The following is a 20,866-nucleotide window of genomic DNA, read 5'->3' on the forward strand; positions in this document are numbered from 1 at the left end:
GTGACAGTACAAATGTCACTTAATATGTGACATTAAATTGAAAATGTAGGTCGGAGCTTCAACCCCTGTGTAAAGCATTCTGTAAGGCTATTAGATGGTTGAAATCAAGTTGACCTCACCCATTGGGTAGATTGGATTACTGCCTCGGAGGACATTTTTGGAGGGACATAGTAAGAGTGTCGTCATGTGTGAAATGTATACGTTTTTAACAACTTAGAACCCATGGCCCCTGGGAAGGACTGTGAGCAATGCCCTTGACCTGAGTGGGAGAAAGTTTCCCTTCACACACACACCACCACTGCCCTGGCCACAGTATAGTCACTGTTTTAATGAAAGCTCTAGGGATACAGTGAATCACCACATAATGGGCCAGACCATTCCAAATGTTAAGGTCAATCAGCAGTAAGACTGAACCACTATCGCCTTTTGGGGGATTTACTGGGATTTCATTTTACACACAGAAGAGCTTATCATTGGGTTTAACTGTTTTTAATCAGGTTCTTTCTGCATGGGGAGATATGGTGAGGTGGTGATGGTGGTGAAGGTGGTGATGGTATTCATCGTAGTTTGTTATCCTGCAGGAAGGAACAACTGTCTCGTAAAGCAGTGGTTCATCAACCGTGACGATGATCATCATGCTATATCACTGCTATCATTAACCCAGCGGAAATCAATACAAAATCTCTGATTTAAAATGGCAAACTTTTATAGTGCATTTTCTGCCTTTGGAACAGTGCTTTTTTTTTTTTACTTGACGTCAACTCATGTCATGGAGAGATGTCATAAACTAACGCAGAGTGAGATAGAGAAAGATTTTAGAAAATCTAATGTTGTGTATCTCTTTCTATCCCCCAGAGAAGAGAAGGAATGAAAATGGGTCAGGGTGCATGCAACCTTTGAGTCCATAGAGAGAGATAACAATGGGTAATGTGCCCTCAGAGCGTAGAGTTTGCACTAATGAAAAATACAATTACTCATCTGCCGCTCTGACATGAGGGATTCGTTATAAAGCGTGTGGCTTCACTTCAGAGGACTACAACAAGGGAAAACAAACTCTTAATCATGTTTCCTCTCCTCTACTTCTCCAGCCATGTAATGACAATGGGACAATGGGCATTTGTTTTCTCTCCGTTTGTTTAGTTACGTTTTAAGGGCCATTCAATTGCCTTTTAAGCTCATTTGCAACATGTTTAAATTAATGTTACAGTCACTTTTAAGTTACGTTTGAGAATTTTGAGTCCCACTGTCACCATGCCATGTCATATCAGAATGATGAAAACAATTAAGAAGAGTGACAGCGCCTGTTTAGTCCCCCTCTATCATCTGTGTCCCAGCTGGGTCAGGGGAGGCACCGCTCCGGGCACTTTCTCTCTGCTTGACTCACAGGCTTCCTAATTTAGCACTGAGACAGGGGCAGCTGTGTACTCTGTGTGTTTCACTCTGTCTGTCTGTCTGTCTCTCTGTCTGTCTCTCACTCCCACACCTCACCACCCTCTTTTTCTTTCTTTCTGTCTGTCTCTCTTTTCCACCGGTACCCTACGCTCTCTCAATCTGTGTCTATTTGTCTTTCCCTCTCAGGTAGAGCAGGGGGGCAAAGAGGCGACAGTTAGTTAGAGACAACACATCCGCCGACAGCCCTGTACCCACCTCAGATATACTGTACTTTAGATGAGAAACCATTTACTTGAATAGAGACCCAGCTCTATACAGCCCTAGTCACACGGGGGACACATATATACTGTAGCAGGCATTGATGCACTCTGTTGTTGCTGAATTAATATAGTATTGGTATTCTCAAGATGTCTATGATTCCTATATGTTGTATGTGGTCCCATTTGCTCTGTTTGAGAGATGACACCAATGCCGTATAAGGAAGATTAAGCACTGATTTGGCTATGTGCAGTCTATCGGTATGAATGTAAGGGTGGGAGGATGTCTACTTCTTTGTAAAGAACTATAAATATATGTACATTCCCTAGGAGAAAGCATCTAGTTGTCTATAAAATGTGAGGGAATAACAGTGAAGTTCATTGAACCATTCCCATCTTCTTCTTCCCTCTCACCAGAGTTACATCACGTGCACGGTGAAAGCCAAAGGGACGCGGCTAGCCAAGCCTGTGCTGTCCCTGGGTCTGATGTGTCTGGCCTTCCTCACAGGACTCAACAGAGTGGCTGAGTATCGGAACCACTGGTCTGATGTCATCGCTGGCTTCATCATAGGAGTGGCCATCGCTACCTTCCTGGTAAGAACATGTCCTGCAGCAGCAACAAAATTGTCACAATGTCTGGTGTGCGTATTAGGACAGCATCAACACCAACTTCTTGGGACTGTGAGGCTGTCCTAAATTCGACACCATACTACTGGGTTGTAGAACCTGGATCAGCATCAGTATTGTGTGTCCCACATGGTACCCTATTCCCTATCTAGTGCACTACTTTATACCATGGTGGGCTCTGGTCAAACTAGTGCACTATAACGGGAATAGGGTTGTTAACACATACCCTACCTGTCACAGCACTCACTTACACTACCAGTCAAAAGTTTGGACACACCTACTCATTCAAGGGTTTTTCTTTATTTTTACTATTTTCTACATTGTAGAATAATAGTGAAGACATCAACACTATGCAATACCACATATGGAATCATGTAGTAACCAAAAAAGTGTTAAATAAATTAAAATATATTTTATTTTTGAGATTCTTCAAAGTATCCACACTTTGCCTTGATGACAGCTTTGCCCACTATTGGCATTCTCTCAACCAGCTTCATGAGGTAGTCACCTGGAATCCATTTCAATTAACAGTTATTAGATATTTCAAACTTTTTTAACAAATCAAAAACTGAAAAATTGGGTGTGCAAAATTATTCAGCCCCTTTACTTTCAGTGCAGCAAACTCTCTCCAGAAGTTCAGTGAGGATCTCTGAATGATCCAATGTTGACCTAAATGACTAATGATGATAAATACAATCCACCTGTGTGTAATCAAGTCTCCGTATAAATGCACCTGCACTATATCTTTATGTTTGAAGCCTGAAATGTGGCAAAAGGGCGCAAAGTTCAAGGGGGCCGAATACTTTCGCAAGGCACTGTATATATCTATATATACTCCATACTCCAACATTGCTCATCCTAATACTTCTATATTTTATCATTTTTTTAAACTTTTAGATGTGTGTGTGTTGTTGTGTATTGTTACACACCCTGCAAACTGGCAGTTGCCCCACTTAATTCCTCTGGTCCTCTCCCACCTCTCCCTCCTCGCCAAGGGCCCTCCTATGGAGTCTAAGAGCCTTTCCCCTGATCCACTGGAGCTGGAACACCTGCAAAGCCCATTGTGCTGCTCTGCAGTTCCTCTGTACTGCTGCTCCACATAGAAATGGACTTTCCCTTTCACACAGTAACGTTCCCCCATTGGGCACTGGCGATCTATCATGGCCAGAGAGGGAAGCCAAGCATGGAGTGAAGTGGAGCAATGATCTCAAATAGGAGTTGGCTTAACGCAGATTGAAATGTGGCGAGGATGATAAAGGATTGCAGAGGCACAATTGAGATATAGACATGTGTGCATGCATGTGCACGCTTATGCACAAACACTCACAAAGGATTTTACAGTGAACAGTAATGACAGTGGTTGTGTGTTTGTACTTCTGCTGTCGCTGAACATTTGTCGCAATCTTCCCTTCACCTAGTTCTCCTGGTCGACTCTGGAGGTGACTGGGCCATGGGTCTGTTTCTGGCTCGGTAGTCCAGTAGAGGCCCATGAGACTGGGGTTGGAGTGTGAACACATCTTCCTAGGGGTCCTAGATGTCTGGACCAGTCATTGGCCTTATTATCTATATCTTTAACCTTACTCAGAACAGGAGAAACATAATGTGGATATTAGCAGCCACACCATTCCCATATCGCTCCCATTCCTTTAAGTTAAACTCTATAAGATCCTGCCATGTTCATAACATTCCTCTGTTATTCTGCTTCAGTTCAGATCTTCGTCGTATGCTTTTATATGTACATGTTGTTTTATATTTGCTTTTATGCTTGTCCTGTTGGGAAGTGAACCTTTGCCCCAGTCTGAAGACCTTAGTCGTAGTAATCCAAGATGGTGTAGCAGTCAGACGTCTTTGTCCTGTCGTGTCCCTTGTATATATCTTTTGACATCTTTTTCGTCGCATATCCTTTAAAATATTTTACTAAACCTCAACATCTAAATACTCTCCTGCAACCCACCTCACCCAATGTGGCATGGATTTTTCTTTTTTTTTCCTAAAGTATTTATATTTACTTTGGATCTGGAATCCCTCAACTGAAGCTAGCCAGCTAACTACCAGCTATCAATCAGAAAACCATTGCCAGCGGTCATCAGCTAACCTTCAGCTCGGAAAGTTCTCGTCAGTTCGAACAAAGTGACTCTAACCAGAGCATAACGGACCTGTTATTTTTATCCCCGGATTCCTACCGCAAACTGAACATTTTTATCTGGATCTTCACCACTAGCTAACCGCAATCCCGGATGACTACTCCTGGCTAGCGTTTCCATCCCAGAGCAAGCACAAATTAGCTTGAAGCTAGCCCGGCCAGGGCTCCTGTGCTACCACCGAAGTATACTCCTGGGCTACAATATCCGGACACCTTCTACAGCCGGTACGGGGCATGGAACCCCGCAGATCCCCTATGACTGGAATACCGACATAATCTGCTCGAGGACTCCCAACAGGCCCCTCAGGCGCGATGCCTGCTGAAGGCCCATTATGCTAACCAGCTAGGCCTGCTAGCTACCTAGAGCTACTTGGAACCCTACTAATTCCACGACTGGTCTATCGACGTCACCGCACAAAGAGGAAAAAACAGACTTACCCCCATTGCGACGTCCCCCAAAGGCTAACTTTCTAGCCCCAGCTATCTGCTTGCTTGCTAACCCAGTCTGCTAACTTCTAGCTTGCCTGCCCGGTCTGCTAACTGCTAGCCCTTGCTAACTGCTTGCTTGCAGACCCGGCCTGCTAACTGCTAGCTTGCGCCGGTCTGCTAGCTTGTTTAGCCCCGGCCTACTAACTGTTAGCTTGTTAGCATCGGCCTGCTAACTGTCTGAATCACTGTGTCCCCAGCCAGCCCAACCACTCACTGGACCCAAATGATCACTTGGTTACACATGCCTCTCTCTAATATCAATATGCCTTGTCCATTACTGTCCTGGTTAGTATTTACTGTCTTATTTCACTGTAGCCCTGCTCAATATGCCTTAACCAACCATGTTGTTCCACCTCCTACATATACGATGACATCATCTGGTTTAAACATCTCTAGAGACTACATCTCTCTCTTCATTACTCAATGCCTAGGTTTACCTCCAATGTACTCACATCCTACCTTACCTTTGTCTGTACACTATGCCTTGAATCTATGCTATCGTGCCCAGAAACCTGTTCCTTTGACTCTCTGTTCTAAATGTGCTAGACGGCCAGTTCGTATAGTCTTTAGCCGTACCCTTATTCTACTTCTCCTCTGTTCCTCTGGTGATGTGGAGGTTAATCCAGGTCCTGCAGTGCCTAGCTCCACTTCCACCCCACTGGTGCTCTCATTTGTTGACTTCTGTAAACGTAAAAGCCTTGGTTTCATGCATGTTAACATTAGAAGCCTACTCCCTAAGTTTGTTTTACTCACTGCTTTAGCACACTCTGCCAACCCAGATGTCTTAGCCGTGTCTGAATCCTGGCTTAGGAAAACCACCAAAAACCTTGAAATGTCCATTCCTAACTATAATGTTTTCCGCCAAGATAGAACTGCCAAAGGGGGCGGTGTTGCAATCTACTGCAGAGATAGCCTGCAGAGTTCTTTATTACTATCCAAGCATGTGCCCAAACAACTTGAGCTTCTACTTCTAAAAATGCACATTTCCAGAAACAAGTCTCTCACTGTTGCCGCTTGCTATAGACCTCCCTCTGCCCCCAGCTGTGCCCTCGATACCAAATGTGAATTGATTGCCCCCTATCTATCTTCTGAGCTTGTGCTAGCTAGGTGACCTAAACTGGGACATGCTTAACACCCCGGCCATCCTGCAAACTAAGCTTGATGCCCTCAATCTCACACAAATTATCAATGAACCTACCAGGTTCAACCCCAAATCAGTAAACACGGGCACCCTCATAGATGTCATCCTAACTAACTCACCCTCTAAATACACCTCTGCTGTTTTCAATCAAGATCTCAGCAATCACTGCCTCATTGCCTGCATCCGTAATGGGTCTGCAACCAAACGACAACCCCTCATCACTGTCAAACGCTCCCTGACACATTTCTGTGAGCAGGCCTTTCTAATCGACCTGGCCGGGGTATCCTGGAATGACATTGACCTCATCCCGTCAGTAGATGATGCCTAGCTATTTTTTTAAAGTGCCTTCCTCACCATCTTAAATAAGCATGCCCCTCTCAAAAAATGTAGAACTAGGAATAGATATAGAAATATAGAACAGAAATTTGCATCCTGTAGTACTTTTTACTCCATCTTCTCCATGTTAACCTTTGCACCTGATGCTTGTCCATATACTTTAAAACACTCCATCACCCTTTTTACACTTCCCTCATCTCTAACTGTTATAGTGGTATCATCTGCATATTGATGAATCAAACTCAAAAAAGTTATGGGACACTGTAAAGTCCATGGAGAATAAGAGCAGGCTAGGCTAGGAAAGCTAGGAAACACTGTCACCACCGATAAATCCACTATAATTGAGAATTTCAATAAGCATTTCTCTACGGCTGGCCATGCTTTCCACTTGGCTACCCCTACCCCAGTCAACTGCCCGGCACCCTCCACAGCAACCCGCCAAAGCCCCCACCATTTCTCCTTTACCCAAATCCAGATAGCTGATGTTCTGAAAGAGCTGCCAAATCTGGACCCCTACAAATCAGCCAGGCTAGACAATCTGGACCCTCTCTTTCTAAAAATATCTGCCGAAATTGTTGCAACCCCTATTACTAGCCTGTTCAACCTCTCTTTTGTATCGTCTGAGATTCCCAAAGATTGTAAAGCTGCCGCAGTCATCCCCCTCTTCAAAGGGGGTGACACTCTAGACCCAAACTGCTACAGACCTATATCTATCCTACCCTGTCTTTCTAAGGTCTTCGAAAGCCAAGTTAACAAAGAGATTACTGACCATTTCAAATCCCACCATACCTTCTCCGCAATGCAATCTGGTTTCAGAGCTGGTCATGGGTGCACCTCAGCCACGCTCAAGGTTCTAAACGACATCATAACTGCCACATTACTGTGCAGCCATATTCATCGACCTGGCCAAGGCTTTCGACTCCGTCAATCACAACATTCTTATTGGCAGACTCGACAGCCTTGGTTTGTCAAATGATTGCCTCACCTGGTTTACCAACTACTTCTCTGATAGAGTTCAGTGTGTAAAATCGGAGGGACTGTTGTCCGGTCCTCTGACAGTCTCTATGGGTGTGCCACAGGGTTCAATTCTCGGGCCGACTCTCTTTTCTGTATACGTCAATGATGTTGCTCTTGCTGCTGGTGATTCTCTGATCCACCTCTATATATACTTCTATATATACTATATATACTATGTATACTTCTGGCCCCTCCTTGGACACTGTGTTAACTAACTTCCAGACAAGCTTCAATGCCAAGCTTCAATGCCATACAACTCTCCTTCCTGCTCTTAAACGCAAATAAAACTAAATGCATGCTATTCAATCGATCACTGCCCGCACCTGCCCGCCTGTCCAGCATCACTACTCTGGACGGCTCTGACTTAGAATACGTGGACAACTACAAATACCTGGGTGCCTGGTTAGACTGTAAACTCTCCTTCCAGACTCACATTAAGCATCTCCAATCCAAAACTAAATCTAGAATCGGCTTCCTATATCGCAACAAAGCATCCTTCACTCATGCTGCCAAACATACCCTCGTAAAACTGACCCTCCTACCGATCCTCGACTTTGGTGATGTCATCTATAAAATAGCCTCCAACACTCTACTCAACAAACTTGATGCAGTCTATCACAGTGCCATCCGTTTTGTCACCAAAGCCCCATACACTACCCACCATTGCGACCTGTACGCTCTCGTTGGTTGGCCCTCGCTTCATACTCGTCGCCAAATCCACTGGCTACAGGTTATCTACAAGTCTCTGCTAGGTAAAGCCCCGCCTTATCTCAGCTCACTGGTCACCATAGCAGCACCCACCCGTAGCACGCGCTCCAGCAGATATATCTCACTGGTCACCCCCAAAACAAATTCTTCCTTTGGTCGTCTTTCTTCCAGTTCTCTGCTGCCCATGACTGGAACGAATTGCAAAAATCTCTGAAGCTGGAGACTCACATCTCCCTCACTAGCTTTAAGCACCAGCTGTCAGAGCAGCTTACAGATCACTGCACCTGTACATAGCCCATCTGTAAACAGCCCATCTACATGTATCTACCTACCTCATCCCCATACTGGTATTTATTTATTTATTTTACTCCTTTCCACCCCAGTATCTCTACCTGCACATTCATCTTCTGCCAATCTACCATTCCAGTGTTTAATTGCTATATTGTAATTACTTCGCCACCATGGCCTATTTATTTCCTTAACTTACCTCATTTACACTCACTGTATATAGACTTTTTGTTTTCTTTTGTTCTACTCTATTATTGACTGTATGTTTTGTTTATTCCATGTGTAACTCTGTGTTGTTGTATGTGTCGAATTGCTACGCTTTATCTTGGCCAGGTCGCAGTTGCAAATGAGAACTTGTTCTCAACTAGCCTACCTGGTTAAATAAAGGTGAAATAAAAATACAATTAAAATAAAATAGTGCTCTGGAGCAGGTTTTATGCAAGGATCCTCTGTGCTTTGCTCTGTTCATCTTTGCCTCGACCCTGACTAGCCTCCCAGTCCCTGCCACTGAAAAACATTGCCACAGCATGATGCTGCCACCACCATGCTTCACCGTAGGGATTGTGCCAGGTTTCCTCCAGATGTGACGCATGGAATTCAGACCAAAGAATTCAATCTTGGTTTCATCACACCAGAGAATCTTGTTCCTCATGGTCTGAGAGTCTTAAGGTGCCTTTTGGCAAACTCAAAGCGGGCTGTCATGTGCCTTTTACTGAGGAGTGGCTTCCGTATGGCCACTCTACAATAAAAGCCTGATTGGTGGAGTGCTTCAGAGATGGTTGTCCTTCTGGAAGGTTATCCTATCTCCACAGAGGAACTCTGAGCTCTTTCAGAGTGACCATCGGGTTCTTGGTCACCTCCCTGACCAAGGTCCTTCTCCCCTAATTGCTCAGTTTGGCCGGGCGGCCAGCTCTTGGAAGATTCTTAGTGGTTCCAAACGTCTTCCATTTAAGAATGATGGAGGCCATTGTGTTTTTGGAGACCTTCAATGCTGCAGACTTTTTTTGGTACCCTTCCCCAGATCTGTGCCTCAACACAATGCTGTCTCAGAGCTCTACAGACAATACCTTCGACCTCATAGCTTGGTTTTTGTTCTGACATGCACTGTCAACTGTGGGACCTTATATAGACAAGTATGTGCCTTTCCAAATCATGTCCAATCAATTTAATTTACCACAGGTGGACTGTTGTAGAAACATCTCAAGGATGATCAATGGAAACAGAATGCACCTGAGCTCAATTTCGAATCTCATAGCAAATGGTCTGAATACTTATATAAAAAAGCTATTTTCGCTTTGTCATTGCGGGGTATTGTATGTAGAATGTTGAGATGTTTAAAAAAATAATCAATTTTAGAATAAGGCTGTAACGTAAGAAAATGAGGAAAAAGTCCAGGGGTTGTAATACTTTCCCGAAGGCACTGTATGTGCAGGTGTGTTGTTTCTAACACTCTCTGTGCACGGTCTGTGCTGCATGCATGTTAGACTGTGAGACACGCGTTTGAGAGTTCCAGTAATCAGCGCTCCGCTCAGATAAGGCATGTCAGCGGATGAAAGAGATAGGGGACCCAGAGAAATAAGATCAAACCGCCTCTCCTCCTCTTCTCTCCGCCTCTCTCTCTAGCACTAGGAAGCGAGATGAATAGGGAAGTGGGCTGGGCTAGGCTAGAAGAATATGCTGTTTACTCTGAAGAAAGACCTCTTCATTAAAGCTGAACCTACCAGACTGTTGAGCGATATTAGTGCTCACTGTTCAATGCTATAAAGTACCACCTTTCCTAAATGATTCTAATCGATCAAACTTGGTGCGAGCCAAACACATTAGATCCCTCCATTTATATCTTATCCATCTACTTCTAAGGTTTCCATTGGTTATCGTCTAAGGAGAGTTAACCTCATGTGATTTGAATAATATTGAATGTTTTCTATTCTTAAAAGCATCCATATAGACAGAGCATCCTTGCTGCCTCTCAGGATTGCATTGAAATGAAAGAAGTGTAAATCGATTTAACTCTTATTGTGGCATGATGCTATTGTTTACCATTCCAAGGTTGGTGCTCAAGCATATGATTGATCATCAGATGCTACATTAATGAGGTGTCTCAAAGTCACATTGATTGATGATCTGATTGAGTAAAGTCATTAATCTGTCGGAAGTCAGTTCATATCACGACGGATCAAATTGAGAATCGAGGGCAGACAGGCTTATATTAGAAGTGTTTTTCTTAGGGGGCTCCCGGGTGGCGCAGCATCTCTGTGCTAGTGGCATCACTACAGACACCCTGGTTCGAATGCAGGCTGTATCACAACCAGCTGTGATTGGGAGTTCCATAGGGTGGCCCACAATTGGCCCAGCATCGCCCGGGTTTGGCTGGTGTAGGCCGTCATTGTAAATAAGAATTTGTTCTTAACTGACTTGCCTAGTTAAATACAGGTTAAATAAATAGTGACTGACTGTTAGTCACCTCATTAACGAATCATTAAAGTCTTCCTTAAACAAGAAGTGCAAGAGGAGATATGAAAATGTGAGAAGTAATACAGATACATTTTTTCCACTACAACACTATGGCATCGCTGTGTCACAGCCCCCGGTCCCTTATGTTGTAATAGCTGAGTACCACACTGTAAGTATGTTAGCTCATTTGGGACTGTAGATATCTTTCTCCTTGCCCGATGGTAAGGCGACTGGGGTTCCAATACGACCAGTGCTCATAGCTACACCCACCGTTGGGAAGAACTACCCTCTCCGTCTTCCTCTCCTCTCACTCTAATACCACTACTATCACAGTAAACGCCATCCAACAAAAACAATGCTTAAAAACAATTGTTATTGTTGTTGATGAGTAAATGGTCAAATAAAATAATGGTATACATTACCCAACTCTTTGCTTTGTGCTTTATATTGTACCAATTATCAACACCTTCCTGCTCAGTAGGAGCTAGATAATTTATTGGGAGCAATAAGCGTTAGGCTTTTGAAAGGCTTTGGAGTGGTGTGTTGCATAAAGGAATGGATTGGCTTGGGGAAACGAAAAAGGAGAAAGGAATGAAAGCAACTAATTTAGAGCAACAAAGGGCTCAGATATGTATTCTATTCTCCCCCTATCACTGCAGGGCGAAACGCATCCAGTATAGAAGAATGAGAACGGGAGGGAATGGCACACACTCACACTCACACACACACACACACACACACACACACACACACACACACACACACACACACACACACACACACACACACACACACACACACACACACACACACACACACACACAGAGAGAGTTTTGTTAACGCCAACTGTAAGATTGATCACCTCATTTTGAAGCTTAAAGCCTGGTTTTGGCCTTTACTGGAGTGTGTCATACACCATCCACTGTGAGAGCTAACTCGCTTCAGGATAGGCATGCATATCAAGCTTAAAGAGGCCAACTCTCACACATCAGACACGCATACACACATATTGGGCATGAGTGCACGTGCATGTGCACACACACATTTGTACAGCAATTTCTTCTGGCTTCAAGCCATTGCAGATTGAAACGTCTCATTAAGGAATCATGGAGGGCAGAATCCTATATGATTCTATATGTAGGTCTCCTCCCCTGTCTGTGTGAGAATGGTTATGTTGATAGAGACTATTGTGTCTCCCTTCCACCCTCTGTGTTTGTGTGTGTGTGTGTGTGTGTGCCTCCTGTCTCCCCCTGCTGTGTGTGTTCTAGGTGGTGTGTGTGGTGCATAACTTCAAAGGCAAGCTGTTGCTCAGTGAAGACCCCCCGCAGGACAACATGCCTAGTGCTCCCATGATGAACATGTCCAGAGTGGAGAGCCCACTGGAGAAGTACATCGCCTCGCAGGTACTCAACCCCATGGCCTATACACTACACCCTACACCAGGGGTGGGCAACTCCAGTCCTCAGGGGGCTGATTGGTGTCACACTTCTCCCTATCCATAGCAAACACAGCTGATTAAACTAATTGCATTCTGAACTGAAAATGTGTTGATTATTGGAGTAAGGTTTGTTAGCTGGGGCTGGGGCAAAATGTGTGACACCAATCAGGCCACCGAGGACCGGAGTTGGCCATCCATGCCCTACACTCTGTGGGCATACCCTATCCCCTACACCCCTCAAACTCAACTCTGCACCTTGAAGCCAGTTCCACTACGTTTGTTCACTCTCTAATCAGGGACTGATTTAGACCTGGGACAATAGGTGGGTGTTATCAGGTAGAACAGACAACCAGCAGGCTTGTAGGGTAAGAGTTGAGTACCCCTACCCTTCACCCTATGTACTCTATGAATATATTCTAGGATTGCTATACTATTAAACTCTTAACAAGGTTATTACTAGATACCATTTTGAAATCAGTGATATGGGTCATACTAGCTGTCCACTTGAATTATTAACAGACTGGTTTATGTGAACATGTCATTGATTAGGCTACTGACAACTAAGCTGTGTGGAGTGGATTTTAAGAATACCCTACGACCATACCCCGTTCAAAGGCACTTAAATATTTTGTCTTGTCCATGGCACACATGCACAATCCATGTCTAAATCGTCTCAAGGCTTACAAATCCTTCTTTAACCTGTCTCCTCCCCTTCATCTACACTGATTGAAGTGGATTTAATAAGGAATCATAGCTTTCACCTGATCAGTCTGTCATGGAAAAAGCAGTGTTCTTAATGTTTTGTACACTCAGGGTAACTTAAACATTCTATGCATATCCATACCACTAAACTCCCGTAGGAGACAGACGATGAGGATGAGCCTCCTCAATCGTTCAAAGAGCGCATTCTGGGGTTCTTTCGCTGGATCAGAGGCCGCTTTGGGCACTTCGAGCACCTGCAGAACACAAGGCAATAAACGTATGCACCCGTTTGTGTGAGGGCTCCGAGCCTGCCTGCCAACTCTCTGGAACACACTGGCTGCATCCCAAATGGCACCCTATTCTCTTTCTAGTGCACTAATTGGTCTGTTCAAAAGTAATGCTCTATGTAGAAAATAGGGGTCATTTGGGACGCAGACACTACACAGACAGACTGGCTGACCATCTGACCAACTGGGCCTGTTAGACAGGCAGCCAATGGGCCTAAGGAGATTCCAATCAGGCCAAGATGAATTTGACTATTCAGTGTCCATAGTATTTGGCAACTCCTGGTTGAAGTGCTTTCTTTTCCTTCTTTCTCTTTTCCTTTCTGATGAGTTTCTGTTGATATAAACTACATGGCCAAAAGTATGTGGACACCTGCTCATTTAATATCTCATTCCAAAATAATGCTGCTACATCATCTTCCACTCTTCTGGGAAGGCTTTCCACTAGATGTTGGAACATTGCTGCGGGGACTTGCTTCCATTCAGCCACAAGAGCATTAGTGAGGTCGGGCACTATTGATGGGTGATTAGGACTGGCTCGCAGTCGGCTTTCCAATTCATCTCAAAGTTGTTCGATGGCGTTGAGGTCAGGGCTCTGTATAGGCCAGTCAAGTTCTCTTACACCGATCTCAACAAATAATTTCTGTATGGACCTTGCTTTGTGCCTTCCCCAATCTGTTGCCACAAAGTTGGAAGCACAGAATAGTCTAGAATGTCATTGCTGTAGCTTTGTTATTATATGCTGTTACGATTTCCCTGCACTGGAACTAAGGATCCTAGGCGGAACCATGAAACACAGACCCAGATTTCTCCTCCACAAAACTTTACAGTTGGCACTATTCATTCGGGCAAGTTGCGTTCTCTTGGCTTCCGCCAAACCCAAATTCGTCCATCGGAGCCGTTGTTCTCATAGATGTTTCCACTTCACAATAACAGCACTTACAGTTGACCAAGGCAGCTCTAGCAGGGCAGAAATTTGACAAACTGAATTGTTGGAAAGGTGGTATCTTATGACGTTGCCACGTTGAAAGTCACTGAGCTCTTCAGTACGGGCCATTCTACTGCCAATGTTTTTCTATGGAGATTGCATGGCTGTGTGCTCAATTTTAAACACCTGTTAGTAACGGGTGTGGCTGAAATAGTTGAATCCACTCATTTGAAGTTTTGTCCACATACCTTTGGCCATGTAGTGTATATTCAATCAGCTGCTATGACAGGTTATTGCACTTGAAGAATTAACACACAGAAGTCAACATTAACACTGTTTATGGGTGTTGATTGAATCCACATATTCAATGTGTTATGCCATAAAAAAGGCTAGCAATGGTTCATCATTGCCAATGACACCCTCAGCAGGAAAATAACCTGTTCTAAACATAGCCCCGAGACATCTGACATCACACTCAGCATGCACAAATGTATGCTAAAGAAAATAACATCTGCAAATTCTAGTGACTAGCTAGTGAGTAGCGCTATGGATAATGTGATGTGACGTATTAGCAGCCTGTTCAACTACAGCAGTCAGACTGTGGTGGGGTAACTCTTCCACCATCTCTTTACCCAGAAACACTGACAAATAACTGCATCAGTCTCATTTTAAACAAACCACAACTTTTAAGGCTCAATGAAGCCTTTATAAAACCTCTATAAGGTGCTTATGAAGACTTTATGAATGCCATATGAAGCCTTTACCAGTTGTAGTTTGCGTAAAATGAGACCACTGCATCTGACACGGGCTCGTTTGCTTGGTTTCAGATCTGGGCAGGAGCGGACAGGGGTTATATGGCAGTTGAACCACATTATCAAGGTAGCACATAGCTACAGTACATCCCTGCACCCCCCTATTCACCCACAGCTGCCCCCCCTGTTTCTGCATGCCCACTCCCCGCCATCCCACCCTCTTGCGTTAGTATGGGTCGTTCTAACGCTCTCACATTAATCTTGAAGTGCCACTTTTGGCTACTTTTGAAAGTACACTGTATGACCACTAAAATACACTCGGATTCCCCCTCTCCCTTGCTTTACTGACAGAGCTTTTTTGAGAAAAGCTGCCTGAAGATGACTCCCTCCCTACTCATAGGCATACAGTACAGCATCCCTAGTCTTCATTGATGAAGGCAGCAGACGCAGTATCTATCATAATGCATTAAAGTTTTATGAAAGAACCAGGAAATAAACTGACATGTTGTTTCCCATATCCGCATGGGGGAAAACATGGGCTTGATAGTACTAGAATCTAGAGCAACTAGAATAGAGAAACTAGAATCTACAGCAACTAGAATCTAGAGCAACTAGAATAGAGCAACTAGAATCTAGAGCAACTAGAATCTAGAACAACTAGAATCTAGAGCAACTAGGAAAGAGCAACTAGAATCGAGCAAATAGAATAGAGAAACTAGAATCTAGAGCAACTAGGATAGAGCAACTAGAATCTTGAGCAACTAGAACAGAGCAACTAGAATCTAGAGCAACTAGAATCTAGAGCAACTAGAATAGAGCAACTAGAATCTAGAGCAACTAGAAAAGAGCAACTATAATAGAGAAACTAGAATGTAGAGCAACTAGAATATAGAGCAACTAGAATAGAGCAACTAGAATCTAGAGCAACTAGAATATAGCAACTAGAATTTAGAGCAACTAGAATAATAGAGCAAATAGAATCTAGAGCAACTAGAAAAGAGGAACTAGAATAGAGCAAATAGAATAGAGAAACCAGAATCTAGGGCAACTAGAATCTAAAGCAACTGGAATAGAGCAACTAGAATCTAGAGCAACTAGAATAGAGCAAATGTCGTTCAGCTTCTTAACGACTTACTTAACCCTGCCTCATTTCAAAAGCTTTCATTTCTTGAGATAAAAAAATAAATACTTTTTGTGTAACTTGTCTCATGTAATTGTTTTCTTTCTTTCCTCCTTTTAGAATCACATCACCTTCGCTGAGGTCACATGACGTTGAATCGTCCGTTTTGCAAACCCATTGGACATCAACGCTCTTCACCGTCCAATCAAAAATGTAATAGTCGGGGTGCAACGCTAACTCATTATGTACGGCTACTGTATAAGGTCTGTCTGTGTTGTTGTCTTGTCAGTCCCTGTATCATATCCTATGCCGCAGTCATGTAAAAACTCCTCAATAGCTTGATGGGAAGCTCTTTGCTGTGTTTCTCCATGTGTTTACTGCATTTATTTAATCTATTTTTGGACTTAATCCCTAAATGAGGAAAATTGACCTGATTCAACTTGAATTAACTCAACTTGTCATTATAAGCAGAAATGCTGACACGCTGTGATCCAGATGCCACTTTATACTGTAGAAGAGAGGACTTCATCATGGAAGTGACTGATCCATTTTTTTCCACAATGTTGGTCGGATATGTTCTTATTCATTCTGCCATCGCTTCATGTAAATTATATTTCATCATTGGACTCTATTTTGTGTACAATAAGCATTGTTACATTATCAGTATCCTAAATAATGGGAAGCTAGGGAGCATTATTTTTCTCAAATGTAGCCTACTGTATGTTGTGTTGAATTTGTAGATTTGTAGATTCAAAAATGTCCCTGTTGCCACATACAGGGACATATATTTCAACCCCAAATTATGAGAAATGCAAACCAATGATGTTGGTTAGACTTTGATTCATGTTGCTTCATTTTTATTCATGTTGCTTCACTTTTATTCATGATGCTTCATGTGGCAGTTCCTAAAGCTGATACGCCATCACTTGGAGCTCGAAGAGGGGTTGGTTGTCATCTGTGTGTCAGCGTGAGTGTCTCCTCTCGCTCTTTCTCTCTCTCTCTTTCTCTCTCTCTCTCTCTCTCTCTCTTTATTCAGCTCTCTCTCTGGTGTGGAAGGGATACAGTGAATGGAGCACAATGTCACTAATCGTTTAGTAATTACTTTAAGTCTATTGTTGATACACATGAACGCATGTGACAGGGAACTGTGTCACTGTCTCACAGGCCAATATTGAGATTTGTTGTGTTATGGTGAAACGTCATTGTCTTACTATGATTCTCTCAGATATTAATGTATGTAACTGAGGTTCAACAATACCACATCTGTCACTGGTGAAATTTGAAGAGGGTCTTTCGTCCTAAGACACCTCAGAGTATGCAGAAAAAAAACTGTACTTTGGGATGCAAGCTGCAATTCGATCGACCAACCCCAGTCAATGTGAAAATAGTTTTAAGAGGAGCAATAACATTCATTTTCTGACTGTTTTGCCCATGAGTAGAGAAGAGCAGAGCATAATATTGATGTCCCCATTATGTTGCCCCTGAAATCTATATTTTTGTAATGATCACTAAAGCACTGAACTATCATAAAGGACACAACAACACAGGAACATGATAACAGCAGCACTTTAAAATCAAGCTTGACTCAGAAACGCAGGCAAGATGGCCGCCCATACCGCTGCTGCTTGGAAAATATACGTAATTATGTCTAGAACATTCAGGATTTGTAAAATCTGCTAACATGTGCATTGCAAGACCTAACGGTTAGTGTTATTATATTCAAATGATGGAAAAAGTGAACTGTATAAAATGTATACATACTGTAGGTCAATATCCTTCTGTCAGACATTATGGCTGTCTATTTTCTTATGGTTGTGCACTGTATGTATGTGTGTGTTAGTTCACAAAAAGTACAGTACATGTGTTAATGGACTAGTATTACTTTAACATAGCTATACCATGTTATACAAGTGCACATGCCTATGTTCTGATTTTTTTATACTCTGACTTTAATATTTCCTCTATTTATGTTGTATTACAACCTCTACTGCATACTCAGAACTTTGTGTTACACTACATACTCATACATTTAGTTAAACTACATACTCATACACTTGGTTACACTACATACTCATACATTTGGTTAGACTACATACTCATACATTTGGTTACACTACATACTCATACATTTGGTTAAACTGGACTCATACGCTTGGTTACACTAGATACTCATACATTTGGTTACACTAGATACTCATACATTTGGTTACACTAGATACTCATACATTTGGTTACACTACATACTCATAGATTTGATTAAACTACATACTCATACATTTGGTTACACTACATACTCATACATTTGGTTACACTACATACTCATACATTTGGTTACACTACATACTCATACATTTGGTTACACTAGATACTCATACATTTGGTTACACTACATACTCATACATTTGGTTACACTACATACTCATACATTTGGTTAAACTGGACTCATACGCTTGGTTACACTAGATACTCATACATTTGGTTACACTAGATACTCATACATTTGGTTACACTAGATACTCATACATTTGGTTACACTACATACTCATACATTTGATTAAACTACATACTCATACATTTGGTTACACTACATACTCATACATTTGGTTACACTACATACTCATACATTTGGTTACACTAGATACTCATACATTTGGTTACACTACATACTCATACATTTGGTTACACTACATACTCATACATTTGGTTAAACTACACATTCATACCTTTTTGTTAAACCACACATTCATACCTTTTTGCTAATCTACACATTCATACCTTTTTGCTAATCTACACATTCACACCTTTTTGTTAAACTTTTGGTCCATAGACAAGACTTTCATGCAACCTAGCTACTGATCTTTTTTTTAAATGACAGGTTTTTCTTCTTGTTCTTCCCTGGTTTGAAGTCAGACTGTTACATTGTCATTATTTAGCATAGTGAATCATTTTGTATGGATGTTGTTGATATTCTGGTCACCCAGTTGTTTTACCAAACTTCTATTTCATTCCTTTGTCTTTTTATCATGACCTTTTACACTGTAGACAAAATTCAATTTACAGTCTTGGAATAAAAAATAATTATATCAAGATTGCTCGCTCCTCCTGTCCATTCACTAACCTATTCTGAATACTAAATATCTTGCTATTTGCTTGAGTCAAGTTTGTCTGTTGTGAAGGATATGTTGAAAATCATCTCCAAATTGTCCTTCTTCCCTGACATGAGACAGATTGACTGACCTACACTGTAAAAGATGCACAATGTGCAGTAGGGTGACATCACAGTCTGTTGGGGACTCGTTCTGCCGCTGGTTCCTTGACTGACTCTCGGGGTCCTACGGAAGACAGACAAGAAAACAAACAAACAACCATCCATCACAAGAGGGAACAAGCGGCAGAGAGCCATTTATAACAGTCAGTCACCAGAGTAGAGATACATGCTGTAGAACAGAGCATTTCTGAAGCTGTGTCTGCCTCCCAAACGACACCAAAACCCTTAGGGGATCTGGTCAAAAGTAGTGCACTATATAGGATATAGGGTGCCATTTGTGACACAGCTTTCCTTCATTCTATAGAATCTCCTGGCACACTGATCTGTCTTATCTGTCCCATGTGGGATGTATCAAGTGTCTCGGAGGAGTGCTGATTTCTGATCAGTTTAGCCTGTTAGATCATCTTTTAATAACACTACATAGACGTGGAGATCTGATCCTAGATCAGCACTCCTACTCTGAGACATTTGATACATACAGACATCTACAGGTGCACAGAGGCCACTTCTGAGGGGGTTTCTCTCTGTGATTTACAACAGCATTCCCACCTCTGGTTACAAAAAAACACATGGGAAAGGAATTGGTTTGTTAACTTAGTTCTGTCGGAAATACTTAAAGTGCTATAGTAGCGCTTATTCGAAGGAACATACCAGAAAATAAATATAGGATATGTGATGATGTGACAAATACAGTCCATTTCATAGAGAAGAGAAAACAGTCTCTCAGACTTACTATTACTGTCACCATACAATATCCACTCGGAATGAGGAATGATGAGTTTGAAGGACTTCTCTGCATGACTTTGAAGTGTCTCTGTCGTCCTGAATACAATGTCTTCAATTGACAAAATCGCACCCATTCAATCTCTATGCGAACATTCATCCATATGTGAACTTCAAATCTTCAAAGACTTTCCAAGCATATGTGCCGTTTGATCCACTTTGTGTTGCCATGGAAATTAATTATGTATTGGACCAAATGGATCCTGGGGTTTCTAAAGAACCTATAGAGTTATTACAAACCTATTAGAACGTACTACATAAAGAAAGACATTCATACTCTGGTCTTGAATCGTGTTCACTTGAAGCAATTCTAAATATAACAATGTCCTTGTGATCTTTGTTGCAAGCTGAAAGCACCTGTTTCAATTGAGACTGAAACGTTTTGTAAAGGGTGCTGCTGATAATACTTAATGTTTGATGAGAAAGCCGGAAGAATAGTATTATTATTACAGTAAAGCAGGATGTCATTATGTTTCCATTCACAGTTATTTACATAGACGAGAGAAATTAAAAAGGTACCAATGTGGTCTTAATTTAGAATTTAGATTTTACAACGATAATTACGTTCCAATTTTATTTGGAGGTGAAGAATACAGGAGTGGTTGACAGATGGGCAGCTTCTGTTATGCACATGCAACTAGTAAATGATGGTGGCAGCACTTAACTGGCAGTACTGAGCTGACCTGCCAGTCTGTCAGGATGTGTACACTCTGAGTGGAGTGACAGAGAGTCGCCATGG

General features: G+C 42.4%; 1 protein-coding gene across 4 annotated transcripts in view; it reads left to right on the top strand.

The window, feature by feature from the left end:
- The window catches only part of LOC135522679 (phospholipid phosphatase-related protein type 5-like), a 107,949-nt gene extending 88,791 nt beyond the window's left edge, over nt 1-19,158 (top strand). For 2 of the 4 annotated variants that reach the window (XM_064949171.1, XM_064949173.1), the window contains 4 exons: nt 2,067-2,243; nt 12,121-12,255; nt 15,032-15,083; nt 16,197-19,158. In XM_064949171.1, the coding sequence (XP_064805243.1) occupies nt 2,067-2,243; nt 12,121-12,255; nt 15,032-15,083; nt 16,197-16,216 (384 nt within the window). In that variant the 3' untranslated portion in view covers nt 16,217-19,158. The remainder of the gene's footprint in view (nt 1-2,066; nt 2,244-12,120; nt 12,256-15,031; nt 15,084-16,196) is intronic. The other 2 variants (XM_064949174.1, XM_064949175.1) reach the window with 1 other exon arrangement.
- The last annotated feature ends 1,708 nt before the right edge of the window (nt 19,159-20,866 follow it).

Source organism: Oncorhynchus masou, chromosome 30, assembly GCF_036934945.1.
Source record: "Oncorhynchus masou masou isolate Uvic2021 chromosome 30, UVic_Omas_1.1, whole genome shotgun sequence".
Classification (NCBI taxonomy): Eukaryota; Metazoa; Chordata; class Actinopteri; order Salmoniformes; family Salmonidae; genus Oncorhynchus; species Oncorhynchus masou.